This window comes from Choloepus didactylus, chromosome 3 (assembly GCF_015220235.1).
Source record: "Choloepus didactylus isolate mChoDid1 chromosome 3, mChoDid1.pri, whole genome shotgun sequence".
Lineage (NCBI taxonomy): Eukaryota > Metazoa > Chordata > Mammalia > Pilosa > Megalonychidae > Choloepus > Choloepus didactylus.
Window position 1 is genome coordinate 201,005,153 of NC_051309.1, and position 15,701 is coordinate 201,020,853.

The 15,701-nt window shown below is 40.8% G+C and overlaps 1 protein-coding gene across 2 annotated transcripts in view; it reads left to right on the forward strand.

Annotated features, from left to right (window-relative positions):
• The first annotated feature begins 1,848 nt into the window (after window positions 1-1,848).
• Window positions 1,849-15,701, forward strand: part of SNX25 (sorting nexin 25) — a 180,726-nt gene continuing 166,873 nt past the window's right edge. Inside the window, exon 1 of one of the 2 annotated variants that reach the window (XM_037831118.1) lies at window positions 1,849-2,607. In XM_037831118.1, the coding sequence (XP_037687046.1) occupies window positions 2,194-2,607 (414 nt within the window). In that variant the 5' untranslated portion in view covers window positions 1,849-2,193. The remainder of the gene's footprint in view (window positions 2,608-15,701) is intronic. The other variant, XM_037831116.1, reaches the window with a different exon arrangement.

A 15,701-nucleotide genomic window follows, 5' to 3' on the forward strand; every position in this document is an offset into this window, starting at 1 on the left:
CGAGCTGTGGGTTTAAATTGGAAAATGTACATAAAGCCCTCAGTACACAATCCCCAGCATGTAAATGTGCAAAAAATATAGATACGATTGTGAGCGATAACAAGCTACCATGCTTAGTTGAAATAAATTGGTTTATAGGGTACATTTTAAGGATCCCCAATGGGATGAATATTAACTATTTGAAAGGCAAAAGGGCTCCTTCAAAATCAATTAAACTGGTTTATAAAAAATAAAAAGGAGGAGGAAGGAAAGGGGAACAGGAAGGTAGTGACTTCTGATGTCATCATCTAGACATGGTAAAGTCACATCTGGCACAGGCACTCATTTTCTTATTTTTGATCTACAAGGTATAAGAGAATAAAGTGCCACATGAATACTAATATGAAAAACTGAAAAAGCTTTTTAAAAATGACAAATGTGAAAACATTTTTATAGATAGGCAAGATAATTCATTTCTGTATGTTTTTTTTGAGAGCTAAATGTTAGAGATAATTTTTCAGACCTCTTTATCTCCCACTTGAAATTTAGGCCATTCCAGGGAAATTTATTAAGAGGACATGCACTGAATATACAGGTGGGTTGTGTATGCCAACACACACCAGTATTTTTCCTCTTGAATAATAACTTCTTAGATAATAGTTTGTTTAAAAAGAATCAATATCCACTAAGTACTTCAGTTTACTTTGTATGAATGTTGTATTTCTTGAAATGACAGGTAATAAAACATTTATAGATAGAATGATTCCTTATAGAAAAACACCATATAGCGACAGCATTTGAAAATACATTTTAATGCTTATTTTTCTTAACTATGTTCCCTGGGAAGCAGGCTATCACTCAATTTATTGGAAAACAATAGCTTTTAACATACTAAAATTCTTCATTAGAGATGCGTGGAAACAGTTGCTTTTAAATGTTAAACATAGTCATTATTTCTCACTGCTTCCCACATCTATTTACCTCTACATCCCTTTTTTCCTCTTTCCATTCTTGATTTGCCCTTTCTAGTCTATCACCCCTCTTTTAAATAAAGAGTCATTAATCTCTTTAGTATCCCTTTATTTCCTTTTTTCCATTAAAGTTACATCTGCTGCTTTATTGGTCTTAGTATCTGCTAGTGTCCATATATTATATTGGCGTCTATTTTTTCAACAAGCATTATCTGTATATTAATTGCTGGGAACCAAGATAGGAGAAAAGGAAAATATGTACTCTAAAAATTATTTGGACCACTCTCACTGCGTGGGTACTAGCATTTGTACTGAATAGCTGGCACCAGAAATACAGGGAACTGGAGCCAAAGTGATTATAGAAGCTGTGTACACTCTCTGGCACCAGGCACACTTCCTTGGGCCTTTCCATAACTAGGAATTGTAGGCTTCATTTATTCCTCCACATTTTTGATTCCTTACTCAAGGCGGTTGTGAGGGGGAGGGAAGGGTAGTAAAGGGAACCAGTCAAAAGTGAGGATGAGACTGGTTGCCCAATAAATCTGTATAAGGGTGTGAAAACAAGGCAGATATTTTGGCGACCGAAAACAATGCGAGGAGGTTACTCATCAGTAATGAGCAAAGAGCAAGAATTAAGGGCTCACCTGAGCCCGAGAACCACAATTGCTTCTGACACTTGCAGCGAAATTTTGCATCAACAGACGGTAATGGGGATGTGGGGGTATAGGGGACGTGGGAAAGAGCAGTTTTCCCAGTGATTGGTCGTCCCCCATCCTGGACCGGGTGGTGGCGGATCAGGCCCCTCCCCCGCGCCGTGGATGGGCGGCAAGGGCCGGGCGCCTCCCAGCTGTCACTCACGCGGGCCTTGGCCGCTCTCCGCCCCCAGCCTGACACGCACTTTGGGGCCTCCCCCGCCCCCACTCCGCCTTCGGCTTCGCCAGCTTCGGGCACAACACGGTCCGGCGACCTGGGTGCGCCCGGCTGGGCAGCTGCGGACCCAGCACTGGCTGGCGGCGCTGAGGGGTCGTCGAGAGAGGGTCGTCGAGCGGGGCTCGGCGGCGTCTGTTGGAGCCGTTCCCCCCGTGGGCCGCCGGCGAGGGTATGAGCGCGGACTCCCTCTGCCTCCCGAGCGGCGGCGGGAGCGGCGAGGGGAGGAGGCGCCGCGCGAAAGCCACCGTCCAGGGCAGCGCCGGGGGACAGCAGGGCAGGAGATGTGCCTGTCCTTAGCGGCACAGAAAGCAGCATGCACCCCGATGCCACCGACAGCAGCGGCGCCGGCCTCGGCCCGGCGCGGGCAGCAGGCGCCGGCGGCCACTTTGGCCGCCCTGCCCCGAGCGCCCGGGGCGAGTCGCGGCCGAAGCCCAGAGAGGCGGAGGCGGCGGAGCCGGGAGGCCGGGGCGGCGGGAACCGGCGGGTGCCCGGGGCCGCGGCCGCGCTCGCCGCGGTGTCTCTCTGCTGCCTGGGGCCCGGCTGCTGGCAGGCGGCGGGAAGCGGGGGCCCGTATACCCTCCTGCTCAGCCTCAGCCTGTACCTGGTCTGCGCCGCGGCCGCCTTCCTGTTGGGAACTCTGCTCGCCCTCGTCTGCCGGAGCCGCCGAGCCTTGCCGTCCGACTTCGCAGCTGCCTGGAGCCGGCTGGCCGCCCGCCGCCCGCCGCGGGTGAGTACCGGTCTCGCTGCCTCGCGCGCCAGCGGCCTCGGCCCGGTGCTCCCGGCTTCCGGTGCGAGCCGCGGCTCCCCGATATCTCGGGGATGGCTGTGTGGCTTGTCGTCGCTGGTCCCCGACTCCCCTCCTGGGGGCTGGAAGCCCGAGAGAAACGGGGGCTGGGGTTTGTGGTCTCGGCGGGTAGACTTGACTTTTCCGTCGGCCCCCCTGGGGGCGGACTCCGGGCTCGGAGCTGCACGTTATTAGGCTCCTGTAGTTGTTCAACAGCCATCCTCAGCTGCATCTTTGAGAGTTAAATAATCATTCCAAATCTTAGATGTTGTTCTGTAGTTGAAGAGTGGAAGAAGGGGGAAAAAGGGGGAAAACTGAGCGTACAGCAGGCACTGTCCTCTACTTGTGTTGTCCTATTTGGGGCCTCTAATTGTTCTTTGGGGGCGGGATGGTGGTGTGTGTGTAACTTTGGGATCACTTACACAGGATGGACTCGGAGAGGGTAACTTGGCTAAGGTCACGCACCAAGGACCTCACGCCCGAGCCCGTGTACAGTTTTTACCACTCAGTCCTTTCTTCCACCACGGTGGTAATGAATCCCAGCTGGTTTCTGTGGCTTACAAAGGGAATGTCAGAAATCAGTTTTTGCAACAAAAGGAAAGCTATCTTTGGTGAGATAAATAAGCTCTTCTCCTCAGAACAAACCACTACTTTTCCTTCCTTCCAGCTTTCTTCTTATAACCCTTTAAAATCAAGTTTATTTTATTGTAGCTTGATACTCACTGCTTGCCTGAATGATACTATCATTAAACTGAAGTTGAAGTAATGTGGGGTAAGGTATGAAGTGGTTTAATTTCATAGTGTATCTGTTAAAATGACAGTTGCTCGTGGGTTTTGTATTTGTTTATGATGTGACCTGCTTACTCCTTTGTAAAAAGTACCACAGTCTTCACCAAAATTATCCTTTCCCTGAGTCTGTCAGTTCAGAATGAAGCTCTGAGATAGTGGCTCAAAAGTTGTGGGTAAGACAGTCACGCATCCTCTTGGTAAGTTGTTCAACAATTCAGTGTAAGAGTGAACAGGAAGCTTTGGTTGTTTTTGTAAGTACTCTCCAAAATTAGTCATGTTTATTTCTCTTAAAAACCTTCACTTAGCAGTCCACTTTTTTATATGTGATTTAGCAGAAGCTTGTGAGCAGATGTGTTTTTCCTCTTGCTTTTTTTTTTCTGCAATGATAAGAAGTAAGGACCCCAAGATGGTACCTAGTGAGTTTATTGATCTATAAAATAAACCCCAATTCTTTTGAGTTTTGTAATAAGTTTTAATTTATTCAGTATGTATTTATCGAGCATCTTATATGTGCCAGCTATTGTTCTGGAACCTGGGTTGAAGCAACAAGACACACAACATCCTTGCTTTCTGGAGATTATATTCTCATGGGGGACCAGGTGATAAATAAATGAGATATTTTGGGATATGGATAAATGCTTATGAACACAAAAAGCAGGGTTAAGTGATTAAGAGTAAAAGTAGGTGGGGAAAGGAAGTTTAGATAGAGAGTCAGGATTAAAGCCATGGTACTGCAGTCCACTGCTGCGAGTTTGGAAGCTTAACCTCTCTGTTTCCTGGAAAATACATTCTTCCAAACCACGACCTCACTTGTACCTTTGGGTAGCTAAACCTTGGATTATCATCCAGAAAGATGGTTTGGTAGAGGAATGAGAGAAAATAGTACTTTAAAGGTGACAGAGAAAATGAAGCAGCATGTGTAACCTCTCATGTATATTACTGAAAGATTTTAGGTAATAGACGAAGTGAAGTATAATCTAAGAAAAGTGGTTATTGGTTATTATTTGAACTTGGATTCTTAAGATAGTTCAAAATAAGTATGTTTGGAAATTTATTTTTTAAATTAGTTGGTAGTTAGAATAGAAAAGCATGTTAGTCACATAAATACTATTTTTCTTTTTTTATATAGTACTGGTTCTGTTTACTCAAGCTTCTAATTGTACCATATTTCCAATAATTTGCAGTTAAGTTTTTTATTTTTTAAATGCTTTCTTTATGAATGGAAGGGTAAGAAGCACAAGCATGTGGCGTATAAAATCTGTCAGTTCTGTGGGGATAGGAGCAGGACCTCAAAGGTCGTTTAACATATGTGGAGGGGGCGACTGCTTAGCACTGAACTAAATCCTCTTAAAATAACAGTGACTACTGTACTATAGAAATTTTTATTCTGATAAAGAAAATACATATTCCAGCTCCTATATATTTTGAATTCTTGTGTCAGCTAGACATGTCAGGCACTGGGATCCATCCCTTTATCTGTTCTTCCTCTCCCCCACCTCCCATTTTTTTCTTTTTGATTCCTTTTGTAGAGGAAAAAAAGTGTGTACACTTAAAAATAGGCAACTAGAGAGGCCCAAATTAAAAGGGAGGGGCATTTTTTCACGTCTAGAAGTGTTCAAATCCTTCACGTGTTATGGTATAGTATCAGATGTAAACTCCCTTCATTTGGTCCCCTTGATTGATAACTTTTATTATCTTTTGCACCCAGTAGGGGCTCAAGAAGTATTTGTTAATGATAGCGAAGAAATTGATGTCCATTTGTTGTCACTAACTTAGTGCTTTTTTCCCCTCTAATTAATCTAGTATCTACTGGGCATCTCATATGTGCAAGATGCTAATTTTACTTGGGTGGGAATTACTGTTAATTAAAGCAGCAAAAGTAATTTTTGTCCCAGGTAGAAATAACATCCTTTGGTATTTTCAGGTACTAGAAAAGCTTTTGTATAAGGTCAAGAAGGTTGATGCTAGAGTTTTGACCAAGAATCTGAACCCCCATTTTAGAAAAACAGACTTTGTTGTAGGCCATCATATGGGCTGTGATGCTCTGTGGCTGGCTTGCTCTTGGTGTGACAGCTGTTAGTTTAGCTTTGCTAAGCAGGCTGCCATGCTGTGGTGTTCCCTGTACAAGGGTGTTAACTTGTGTGAGGCAAGAGCCTCAGATTCACTAGCCACACTACTTGACCCCAGCACAGCACCCAGCCAAAGCAAGAGCAAGAGAAAGAGGGCAAGAGTGAATCAATAGTTAAGGGAAACTTTTTACTGCTACTGGACCAGCAATTCAAAGTGCATTTTCTGGTAACAGAAAGTAATGGAAAATATTTCTTAAATTTTGACAATAGGAAGGTAAGAGAGAATAGTTTCCTTAATTGTCAGTTTTTTCCATCATGTAGTCTATGGATTTTTTTTTTTCTTTTTCACTGTAGCTTATTAGAGATTTCTTCATTTAAGTCTCGTAAGTTCAAAAAAATAAGCAATAATTAATGAGGTTTGGACTAAAAAGTTCACCAAAAGTCAGTGCTTAGTATTTTAAAGGTCACTGCTATATGAAGAAGACATCAATGAAAGATTTTCATAGTTTAGCCAGATAAAAAAATTTCAAGAAGTTCATTAAATCTAATTAATAGACAAGTGTTTATGGAATATCTGCTACATATCTTGTATTCTGATCTTGTTAGAGAATTTTTTGCCTAGTTAGTTGCTGAGAGCTAGTGCCAGGCACATAGTAGGCTTTCAATGGATGGATTTTGCCTGAATGAATGGATTATTATTTGAGATGAGAACAAATTTAAATATCCAACTCATTTTTTAGATTTGAAATTTTAACCATAGTTTCCTAGAGAAGGGTCAGAGCCTTGTTAATAGGTGGTATTAAGGAAGGGCTTGGGCAATTCCTTACTATAAGCACGTTTTTGGTTTTGGGGAGGATTCAAAGATGAACAAAATGCTCCCTGTCCCTGCCCTCTCAGGCTGAGTAGATTTGACTGAGATAGATGACTGGATGGGAGGCAGATGTTTACAGAAACAGTAAAAAACGTTCACATAGAAATCCTCTGCTCCACTTGGCTTGTACTAGACTTCTAGAATTTCTAAAGGCGTTCTTTTACTAATACAAAAGTTCTTTGAGTAAAACAAACTTATTTAGTTACTTGAGGGAAAGAAGGAAAAGAAACAGGAATTAGGGAGAATATACACAGCTTCTTTGTGGCTTTCCTTTAATATGCTAATATGATAAACTAATTCTCAGTAATTTGATAATGGATAATGGCTCATATACTTACTGTCTTCAGAATATTTGTTTGCATTTTAACAAGAGGCTTTAAGTCTTGGTTGTTAATGGGAAAAATAGTTTTGAGAAATATAATTTTTTGAAAATCCCTTAAGTCATAGGCTCTTACCTAACTCTGTATAAGGATTGTTTCACTTTAAATTTTGCTACCATTCATAATTTTGTTTTTTAATTTAATTGTTTGCAATGGCTATACATGGTTAAGAAAATTAAAAAATATAAAAGGGTATACAGTGAAAAAACATCTTCTTTAGGAAACCGCTATTAATAGTTCCTATTATTTTTCCATGTGTAATTTATGCATATGTAAGCAAAGACAAATGTGTATTCAAGATTATAAGTTTTTTATACTTATAATCTCTTGAAATATAAACAGTGATCACTCATAAAGGAAAATTATTTGTTTTCTAAACATGAGATGAAGGAAAATTATTTGTTTTCTAAACATAAGATGAAGTTATGTATGAATACTGATATCTTGAAAGTAGGAAGATACAATAAATGATTAAATCTAGAACATTAAAAAAATACTAACCCAGAACAGCAAATGTAGCCTAGAAAATGAGGGAAAATGTGTATTTGAATTTATCGAAACTATCTAAAGGAAGTAATAAACATTTCGTAATTGGTTAAAAAAGCCCACAACAAAAGGAAACACCCAAAACTCTTTTAGAGACAGTCATGTGTACAGTTCAAGATTTGAGTTGAGATTGAATTGCGTGAGTGTATGAGAGGAAACATAGGAGCTAGTATGGGAAAGTAGTTTTGCCAGATTGTGAAAGTCCCCAAATAAGAGAGTAGAATTGGATTTTACTCTGTAGGCATAGACAGCTATTGACATTTTCTGAGCTTGGGAGTGATCGCATCAGAGCTGGGCTTTAGAAATATTATATAGAAGTGTGATTGGGATGGACTTAAGAGGAGAAATACTATGCAGTTATACAGTGATGTGAAGTGAGAGTTAATGATGCCATGCCCATGGAGAGTAGAGGTGGATTCAAGAGTGTGTGTGTGTGTGTGTGTGTGTGTGTGTGTGTGTGTGTGCAATGTTATCATTAGTTGTCATTATGGATAGACTCAAGGATGTTCTCAAGAGTGTTCTGCCATTCCTTTTAAACAATAAATTCAGCCCCAAACCACTCCACTGCTTATACACACATGTGAAAACCAAAATCTCCAATTTGAATGTCCTACTTGGGCTGCTTTAATTCTGATCATCCCCAAGAGGTTTATTTCTACTTCTCTGAAGTTGTAAAATGCTTTTGCTTTTGGAGTATGCTGTGATGTCACCTTGGTAACTGAATGTTGCCTTCTTAAAAATATCTTTCCTTTTCCAACCTTGTCATTTTAGGATTAGGAAGTGTCTAAGATTCCTTAAAATGTATGATTTCCTGTACTCAGATTGGGGCATGTAGTCATAAAAAAGGTGACTCAAAAAGTTTGGTGCTGAGAGTTCAGGCTATAGAAAAGGAATCTTTTCTATGAAATGCTGTTAACCTTAAAATGACTACATACAAACTTGCCAGGGTTTTTAAATTGCAGCTTTACTTTGGAAAGAAAAAAATAACTTGGAACTCGTATTTCTCCCCTCACTGTTAGGTCACCTTCCCAAATAGGGTTGATTGTTTGGGTGTGGATGGCAGGGCAGGTAGGCAGCCCTTCTCAGGGGCTCTCTGGGGTACCTTCAAGGGCTTGGGTCCAAGTCACTTATTTCCACACTCTGATTTAGTCCTAGCTTGTTTACTTCTGTAGTTTCTCCAAGCACAGTGGAGCGTTCCAGAAAGCCAAGTGGGTTTGTGTGTGTGTTGGTGGGTTTCTCAGCTTAGGTGCTGCTTTGGAAGAATGTAGTTAGGAGTGTGAGATGTACCTTCTCTGGCCCTTGAGCTAGCCTGTGTTTATCAGCTACCCTAGTGTGATGGTTAGGTTATGTGTCAACTTGGCCAGGTGATGGTGTCCAGGTGCCTGGCCAAGCAAGCACTGTCCTAACTGTTACTGCAAGGACATTTGTGGCTGGTTAATAAACCAATAGGCTGGTTTATTAAATCATCAGTCAATTGGCTGCAACTGTGACTGATTACATCAACAAAGGGCAAGTCTTCCACAATGAGAGAATTCAGTCAGCTGGATTTAATCCAATCAGTTGAAGACTTTTAAGGAAGAGAGAAAGAGGACCTTCACTTCTTCTTCAACTAGCCAGCAAAGTGTTTTCTGAGGAGTTCAATGAACACCTTCATCAAAGTTGCCAGTTTGCTGCCTGTCCTACAGGATTTGGACTCTTGGATCCCCACAGTTGTGTGAGACACTTTTATAAAATCTTGTATTTACAGATATCTCGTTGATTCTGTTTCCCTAGCATTCTGGTTCGCTAATGCTGCCATTGTGCAAAATGCCAAAAATGGATTGGCTTTTATAAAGGGGGTTTATTTGGTTACAAAGTTATAGCCATAAAAGTGTTCAAGCTATGGTGTCAACAAGTAAACCTTCACCGAAGGAAGGCCAGTGGCATCTGGAAAATGTCTCTTAGCTGGGAGGGTACATGGCTAGCATCTGCTGATCTAGGTTGTGTTCCAGCTCCACTGTCAGCTTCTTTGCATTCTTCAAAGTGTCCCTTTCAACAGCTGTCTTCAAAAAGTGTCTCTCAGCTGCAGCTCTTCTCCAAAATGTCACTCTCAGTTACTCTGAGGTCCCTCTGTTTGTGGGCTCTTTTTATAAGACTCCAGTGAACTAATCAAGACCCACCCTGAATGGGTGGGGCCACATTTCCATGGAAACATCAATAAAGAGGTCACACCCTAATCAAAGGTGTCACTCGCAGTTGAGTGGGTCACATCTCCTTGGAAACAATTGGAAGGTTCCAACCTGATCAACACTAATATGTCTGCCCCTACAAGATTGCATTAAAGAATATGGCTTTTTCTGGGGGACATAATATATACAAACCAGCACAACTAGAGAAACCTAACTAATACACCTAGGTACTGGCCGGTCCTGGTAGATCTGTCGGCCTCGGATTCCCATGTATTTGAACAGGCATAGAATGGGATGTAAAAGACAAAATGAATACCATAACTTCAAGTAAAATGCTTCTGAGGCCAAGGGGAGAAAAGGAAAATATTGTGCATTTTTAGGATAAAAATACCAAATTGTTTAGGTGACTAGGCTCTATTTAATTTGCTTTCTGCTTTAGTGTAGAACACACCTCTTAGAAAATCATATACATTTTTACAAATGTTCATTTCTAAAGTATTCTGAATTTTTGTAGTTCTCACTCACTTATATATATCAGTGAATTACATTAATAGTAATAACTAAAATTTTATGGGAGTTTGCTCCTATCTGCTCATGTAGAACCTCATCCTCTTGCAGCCCCCACCCCAACCCCCAAACATTTCTAGGAGTCCAAAGTCAATATCTCATGTATTTGTGAAAAAGCTCACTCATTTTCTTCCATTCTTAGTGCCTACAAAGCCCTTGAGAGAGGCTTCTCTGCTGTGCCACTACCGCCAGTCTCTGGAACAGCACATTTCCCATTTGTGACACTACTGTCTCAAGCCCCCCAAGCTGGTTCACAGTTGTGCTTGGTTCTTTCATTTATTTTCTGAGCCAAGGCTACATTATTTGTTTTATAGAAGCTGAGGAACTTAGGCCTCTGTTCACGCCTTCTGTGAAGATAGCTCCTCCTTCTTTATTCTTCACCTTTGTCAGAGCCAGCCTCTGGGCCAAGCTAGGGCTTTCATTCCCAGCTCCAAAGCCTTTCCTGGTCTCCAACTTTGAGCACCTGCACACAAGCCACCTCCCAGAAGGCCTCTTCTTTGCAAATCAACTCATACAAATAGGTTCCTGAGGGCTTCATTCAGGCTTTGCCAACTAGTTGGATACGAAAATAACATGGTAAATCTCTAGACATTTTAATGTGTCTTTCCAAAAGCAGAGTTATTATTCTCCTATTTTTCCTTCTGGTTTTTTTGTTTTCCCTGTTTCACTAAATATTTCTCTTTTTGAGGTTTCTACGCTAGTTGAGGAAGTTGATTTTTTTCCAGATTTGACTTTCATTCTTGAGGCCTCAGTTTTTAGTCTCTCACACTTAGGCAGTTTCGTCTTTGAGCTGCCCTGCCTAGTCCCCCATAATAAACATCTCTACACTGGGGATTTAGGAGTTTATTTTTCAGGGTCAGATCTCCTCTTTTCCCCTTAGACTTGCTCATTTAACTGCTTGCTCGACAATTCCATTGCCACATGGTGCCTCAAACTCAACAAGTCCAAAACATCTTGTGTTCTCTGCTCCCATCTCTCTTCCACTGTTCTCTATGTATCAATTACTAACACCTCCAAAAGTCTAGATCCACAAACTGGAAACCTAGGAGTTGCTCTTGACATGTTGTCATTCTCCATATCCAATCTATCTGTCTTCTTACCTCCTGAATACCTTGCATCATCCACTTTTTTCATCTCTCCTGCCATCACTTTGGTCCCAGGGACCATCAAGTCTTACCTCCGTGGCTGCAACAGCCTGTCAGCTGGTCTCTAGCTTCCCGTTGGCTCCCCCTTCAGTTGATTCTTTTTAAAATGTAAACCTGATCAAACAAACGCTCCTCAGCAATTGATTAAAACCCTTCAGTAGCTTCCTGTTCTTAGCTCTCTGGCCTCCTTTCCTGCCAAAATTACCTTTACTGCTTGTGCTCCATTTTTAGTCCTTCAAGTGCCAAGCTCCCTCTGGCAATGGGAACTTTGTATCTTGTTTCTTCTGCTTGGGAAACCCACCACCAACTTTGACTAGTTAACTTCCCTTTCTTCAGACCTCAGTCATCACTTCTGTGGAGAAAGTTTCCATATTCCAATTTAATATATTTTTGTGGCACCATATCCTTCTCTTGCATGGTATTTACCACAATTGTAATTTTTTATTCATTTGCTTGAGTCTTTCTTTCTCATTAACCCTTGAATTCCATAAAGGCAGATACTTTCCTCTCTATCTTTAACACCCAGGGTGATTCCTGGTTTCTAGTATGTGAGCAATAGGTATTTTTGAAAGAATGAATAACTAGGAATCTGTATAGCAGTGGCATTAAGGGCATGATTTTGCAATCAGTTGGTCGTCTGGATTTGAATCTTGGCTCTTCCCGTAGTAACTGTGACTGTGGGCAAGTTGTTTAAGATTCCTAAGCCTCAGTATCCTCCTCTGAAAAATGGAGATAGTAAATACTTTCCAAGGTTGTTTGGAACAGTGTGGTAGTATTTGAAAAAATATGGAATCCAGTGCTTTGGATATGGAAGATATGAAATGGTAGGTTTTACATTTTTTTAAAAAGTTAGAAATTGACACAAATGCGTAGCTGAATGAATTATAAGCAGAACACCTTCATAACTTTGCCGGTTATATCAGAAGCCCCTTTGTATCTCCATCCCAATGTCAGTCCCCCTCCCTCCTGCCCAAAGTAACCCCATCCCGACTTTATAGTAATGACTTCCTTGCATGTCACTATAATTTTAATACTCAAATGTTCATCCATAGATATTATACTTTAGTGTTGCCCATTAAAAAAAAAGTTTCCCCTCTGTCGTTTCCTTTTCTTTACAGTATAGCTGTTGAGTAACCTGAAGACATTTGTTGTGCAGAGTTTCCCATAGTCTGGATTTTGCTGATTGTAAATGAAGGGTGCAGTTCAGCCTGTTCCTCTCTCCTGTGTATGTCCTGCACATTGGCAATTGGATTCAGAGGCTTCGTCAAATCAATGTTTGATCCCTTTGGGAAGACCGTAGATACTGTAGAGAGTGCTGTGTGCTTTTTTTTTTTTTTAATTTCTATTAGAGAAGCTGGGCATTTACAGAACAGTCATGCGTAAAATACTGGGTTCTCATATATCACACTATATTAACACCTTGCATTGGTGTGGAACATTGTTACAGTTGATGAAAACACATTTTTATAATTGTGTAGTTAACTTTAGTCCATGGTTTACATTTTGGTTCACTATTTGTACAGTCCTATGTTTTTTTTTTTGTTTTTGTTTTTACAAAACAAATCTTACATTCGACTGTTCACAGCACCACCACATACCTCTACATGCATCACCAAAATCAATCCCCGACACCCTCACCACCACACACTCAAAACCAACAGGAATAACAATCAAAGTGGAAAAGAGCAATCAAAGCAAAAAAGAACACTGGATGCCTTTGTCTGTTTGTTTGTTTGTTTCCTTCCCCCATTTTTCTACTCATCCATCCATTAACTAGACAAAAGGGAGTGTGGTCCTTATGGCTTTCCCAATCCCATTGTCACCCCTCATAAGCTACATTTTTATACAATTTTATTCATGGGTTCTGGGTTGTAGTTTGATAGTTTCAGGTATCTACCGCTAGCTACGCCAATTCATTAGAACCTTAAAAGGGTTGTCTAAATTGTGCGTAAGAGTGCCCAACAGAGTGAACTCTCGGCTCCTTTTGGAATCTCTCTGCCACTGAAGCTTATTTCATTTCCTTTCACATCCCCCTTTTGGTCAAGAAGATGTTCTCCATCCCCTGATGCCGGGTCTACATTCCTTCCCGGGAGTCATATTCCACGTTGCCAGGGAGATTCACTCCCCTGGATGTCTGAGCCCACGTAGGGGGGAGGGCAGTGATTTCACCTTTCAAGTTGGCTTAGCCAGAGAGAGAGGGCCACATCCGAGCAACAAAGAGGCATTCGGGAGGAGGCTCTCAGGCATAATTATAGGGAGGTCTAGCCTTTCCTTTGCAGCAACAGTCTTCCCAAGGGTAAATCCTGTGGTAGAGGGCTCAACCCATCAAACCACCAGTCCCCTATGTCTGTGAGCACATTAGCAACCATCGAGGTGGGGTAGGCCAATACCCCTGCATTCTCCACCAGCTCCTCAAGGAGGCTCTGCATATTTTTTTTCTTTTTTCTTTCTTTTTTTTTTTTTTTTTAACTTTTTTTAAAAATCAACTGTATAAAAAATTAAAACAAAAATTAGAAAAAACATACAATAAAAGAACATTTCAAAGAGACCATAACAAGGGAGTAAAAAAAGACAACTAACCTGAGGTAACTACTTTACTTCCAACATGTTCCTACTCTACCCCAATAAAGTAACCTAATATAGCAACATTTCTGTGAACGTGTTCCTACTATGCCCATCAGAAATTAACGGACCATAGTCATTCCTGGGCATTCCCAGAACATTAAATTTACCCATGATAGCTTATCTGTTATTGGATTATCGTTCCCCCTTCCTTAATTGCTCTCTATTGCTAGTTCCCCTACATTCTACATTATAAACCATTTGTTTTACATTTTTCAAAGTTCACATTAGTGGCACCATATAATATTTCTCTTTTTGTGCCTGGCTTATTTCACCCAGCATTATGTATTCAAGGTTCATCCATGTTGTCATATGTTTCATGACATCGTTCCTTCTTACTGCCAGGTAGTATTCCATTGTGTGTATATACCACATTTTATTTATCCACTCATCTGTTGAAGGACATTTGGATTATTTTCTTCTCTTGGTAATTGTGAATAATGCTGCTATGAATATTGGCATCTGTTTGTGTCACTGGTTTCCGATCTTCAGGGTATATACCGGGAAGTGCGATCGCTGGATCGAAGGGTAACTCTATATCTAGTTTTCTAAGGAACTGCCAGACTGACTTCCAGAGTGGCTGAACCATTATACAGTTCCACCAACAATGAATGAGTTCCAATTTCTCCACATCTCTCCAGCATTTGTAGTTTCCTGTTTGTGTAATGGCAGCCATTCTAACTGGTGTGAGATGGTATGTCATTGTGGTCTTAATTTGCATCTCTCTAATAGCTAGTGCAGCTGAACATTTTTTCATGTGTTTCTTGGCCATTTGTATTTCCTCTTCAGAGAACTGTCTTTTCATATCTTTTGCCCATTTTATAATTGGGCTGTTTGTACTCTTGTCATTGAGTTGTAGGATTTCTTTATATATGCGAGATGTCAGTCTTTTGTCAGAAACATGGTTTCCAAAATTTTTTTCCCATTGAGTTGGCTGCCTCTTTACCTTTTTGAGAAATTCCTTTGAGGTATAGAAACTTCTAAGCTTGAGGAGTTCCCATTTATCTATTTTTTCTTTTGTTGCTTGTGCTTTGGGTGTAAAGTCTAGGAAGTGGCCACCTAATACAAGGTCTTGAAGATGTTTTCCTACATTATCTTCTAGGAGTTTTATGGTACTTTCTTTTATATTGAGATCTTTGATCCATTTTGAGTTAATTTTTGTGTAGGGTATGAGGTAGGGGTCCTCTTTCATTCTTTTGAATATGGATATCCAACTCTCCCAGCCCCATTTGTTGAAAAGACCATTATGACCCAGTTCAGTGACTTTGGGGGCCTTATCAAAGATCAATTGGCCATGGATCTGGGGGTCTATCTCTGAATTCTCAGTTCGATTCCATTGATCAATATGTCTATCTTTGTGCCACTACCATGCTGTTTTGACAACTGTGGCTTTATAATAAGCTTCAAAGTCAGGGAGTGTAAGTCCTCCCACTTCATTTTTCTTTTTTAGAGTGTCTTTAGCAATTCGAGGCATCTTCCCTTTCCAAATTAATTTGATAACTAGCTTTTCCAAGTCTGCAAAGTAGGTTGTTGGAATTTTGATTGGGATTGCATTGAACCTGTAGATGAGTTTGGGTAGAATTGACATCTTAATGACGTTTAGCCTTCCTATCCATGAACATGGAATATTTTTCCATCTTTTAAGGTCCCCTTCTATTTCTTTTAGTAGAATTATATAGTTTTCTTTGTATAGGTCTTTTACATCTTTGGTTAAGTTTATTCCTAGGTACTTGATTTTTTTAGTTGCTGTTGAAAATGGTATCTTTTTCTTGAGTGTCTCTTCAGTTTGTTCATTTCTAGCATATAGAAACATTACTGACTTATGTGCGTTAATCTTGTATCTCGCTACTTTGCTAAATTTGTTTATTAGCTCTAGTAGC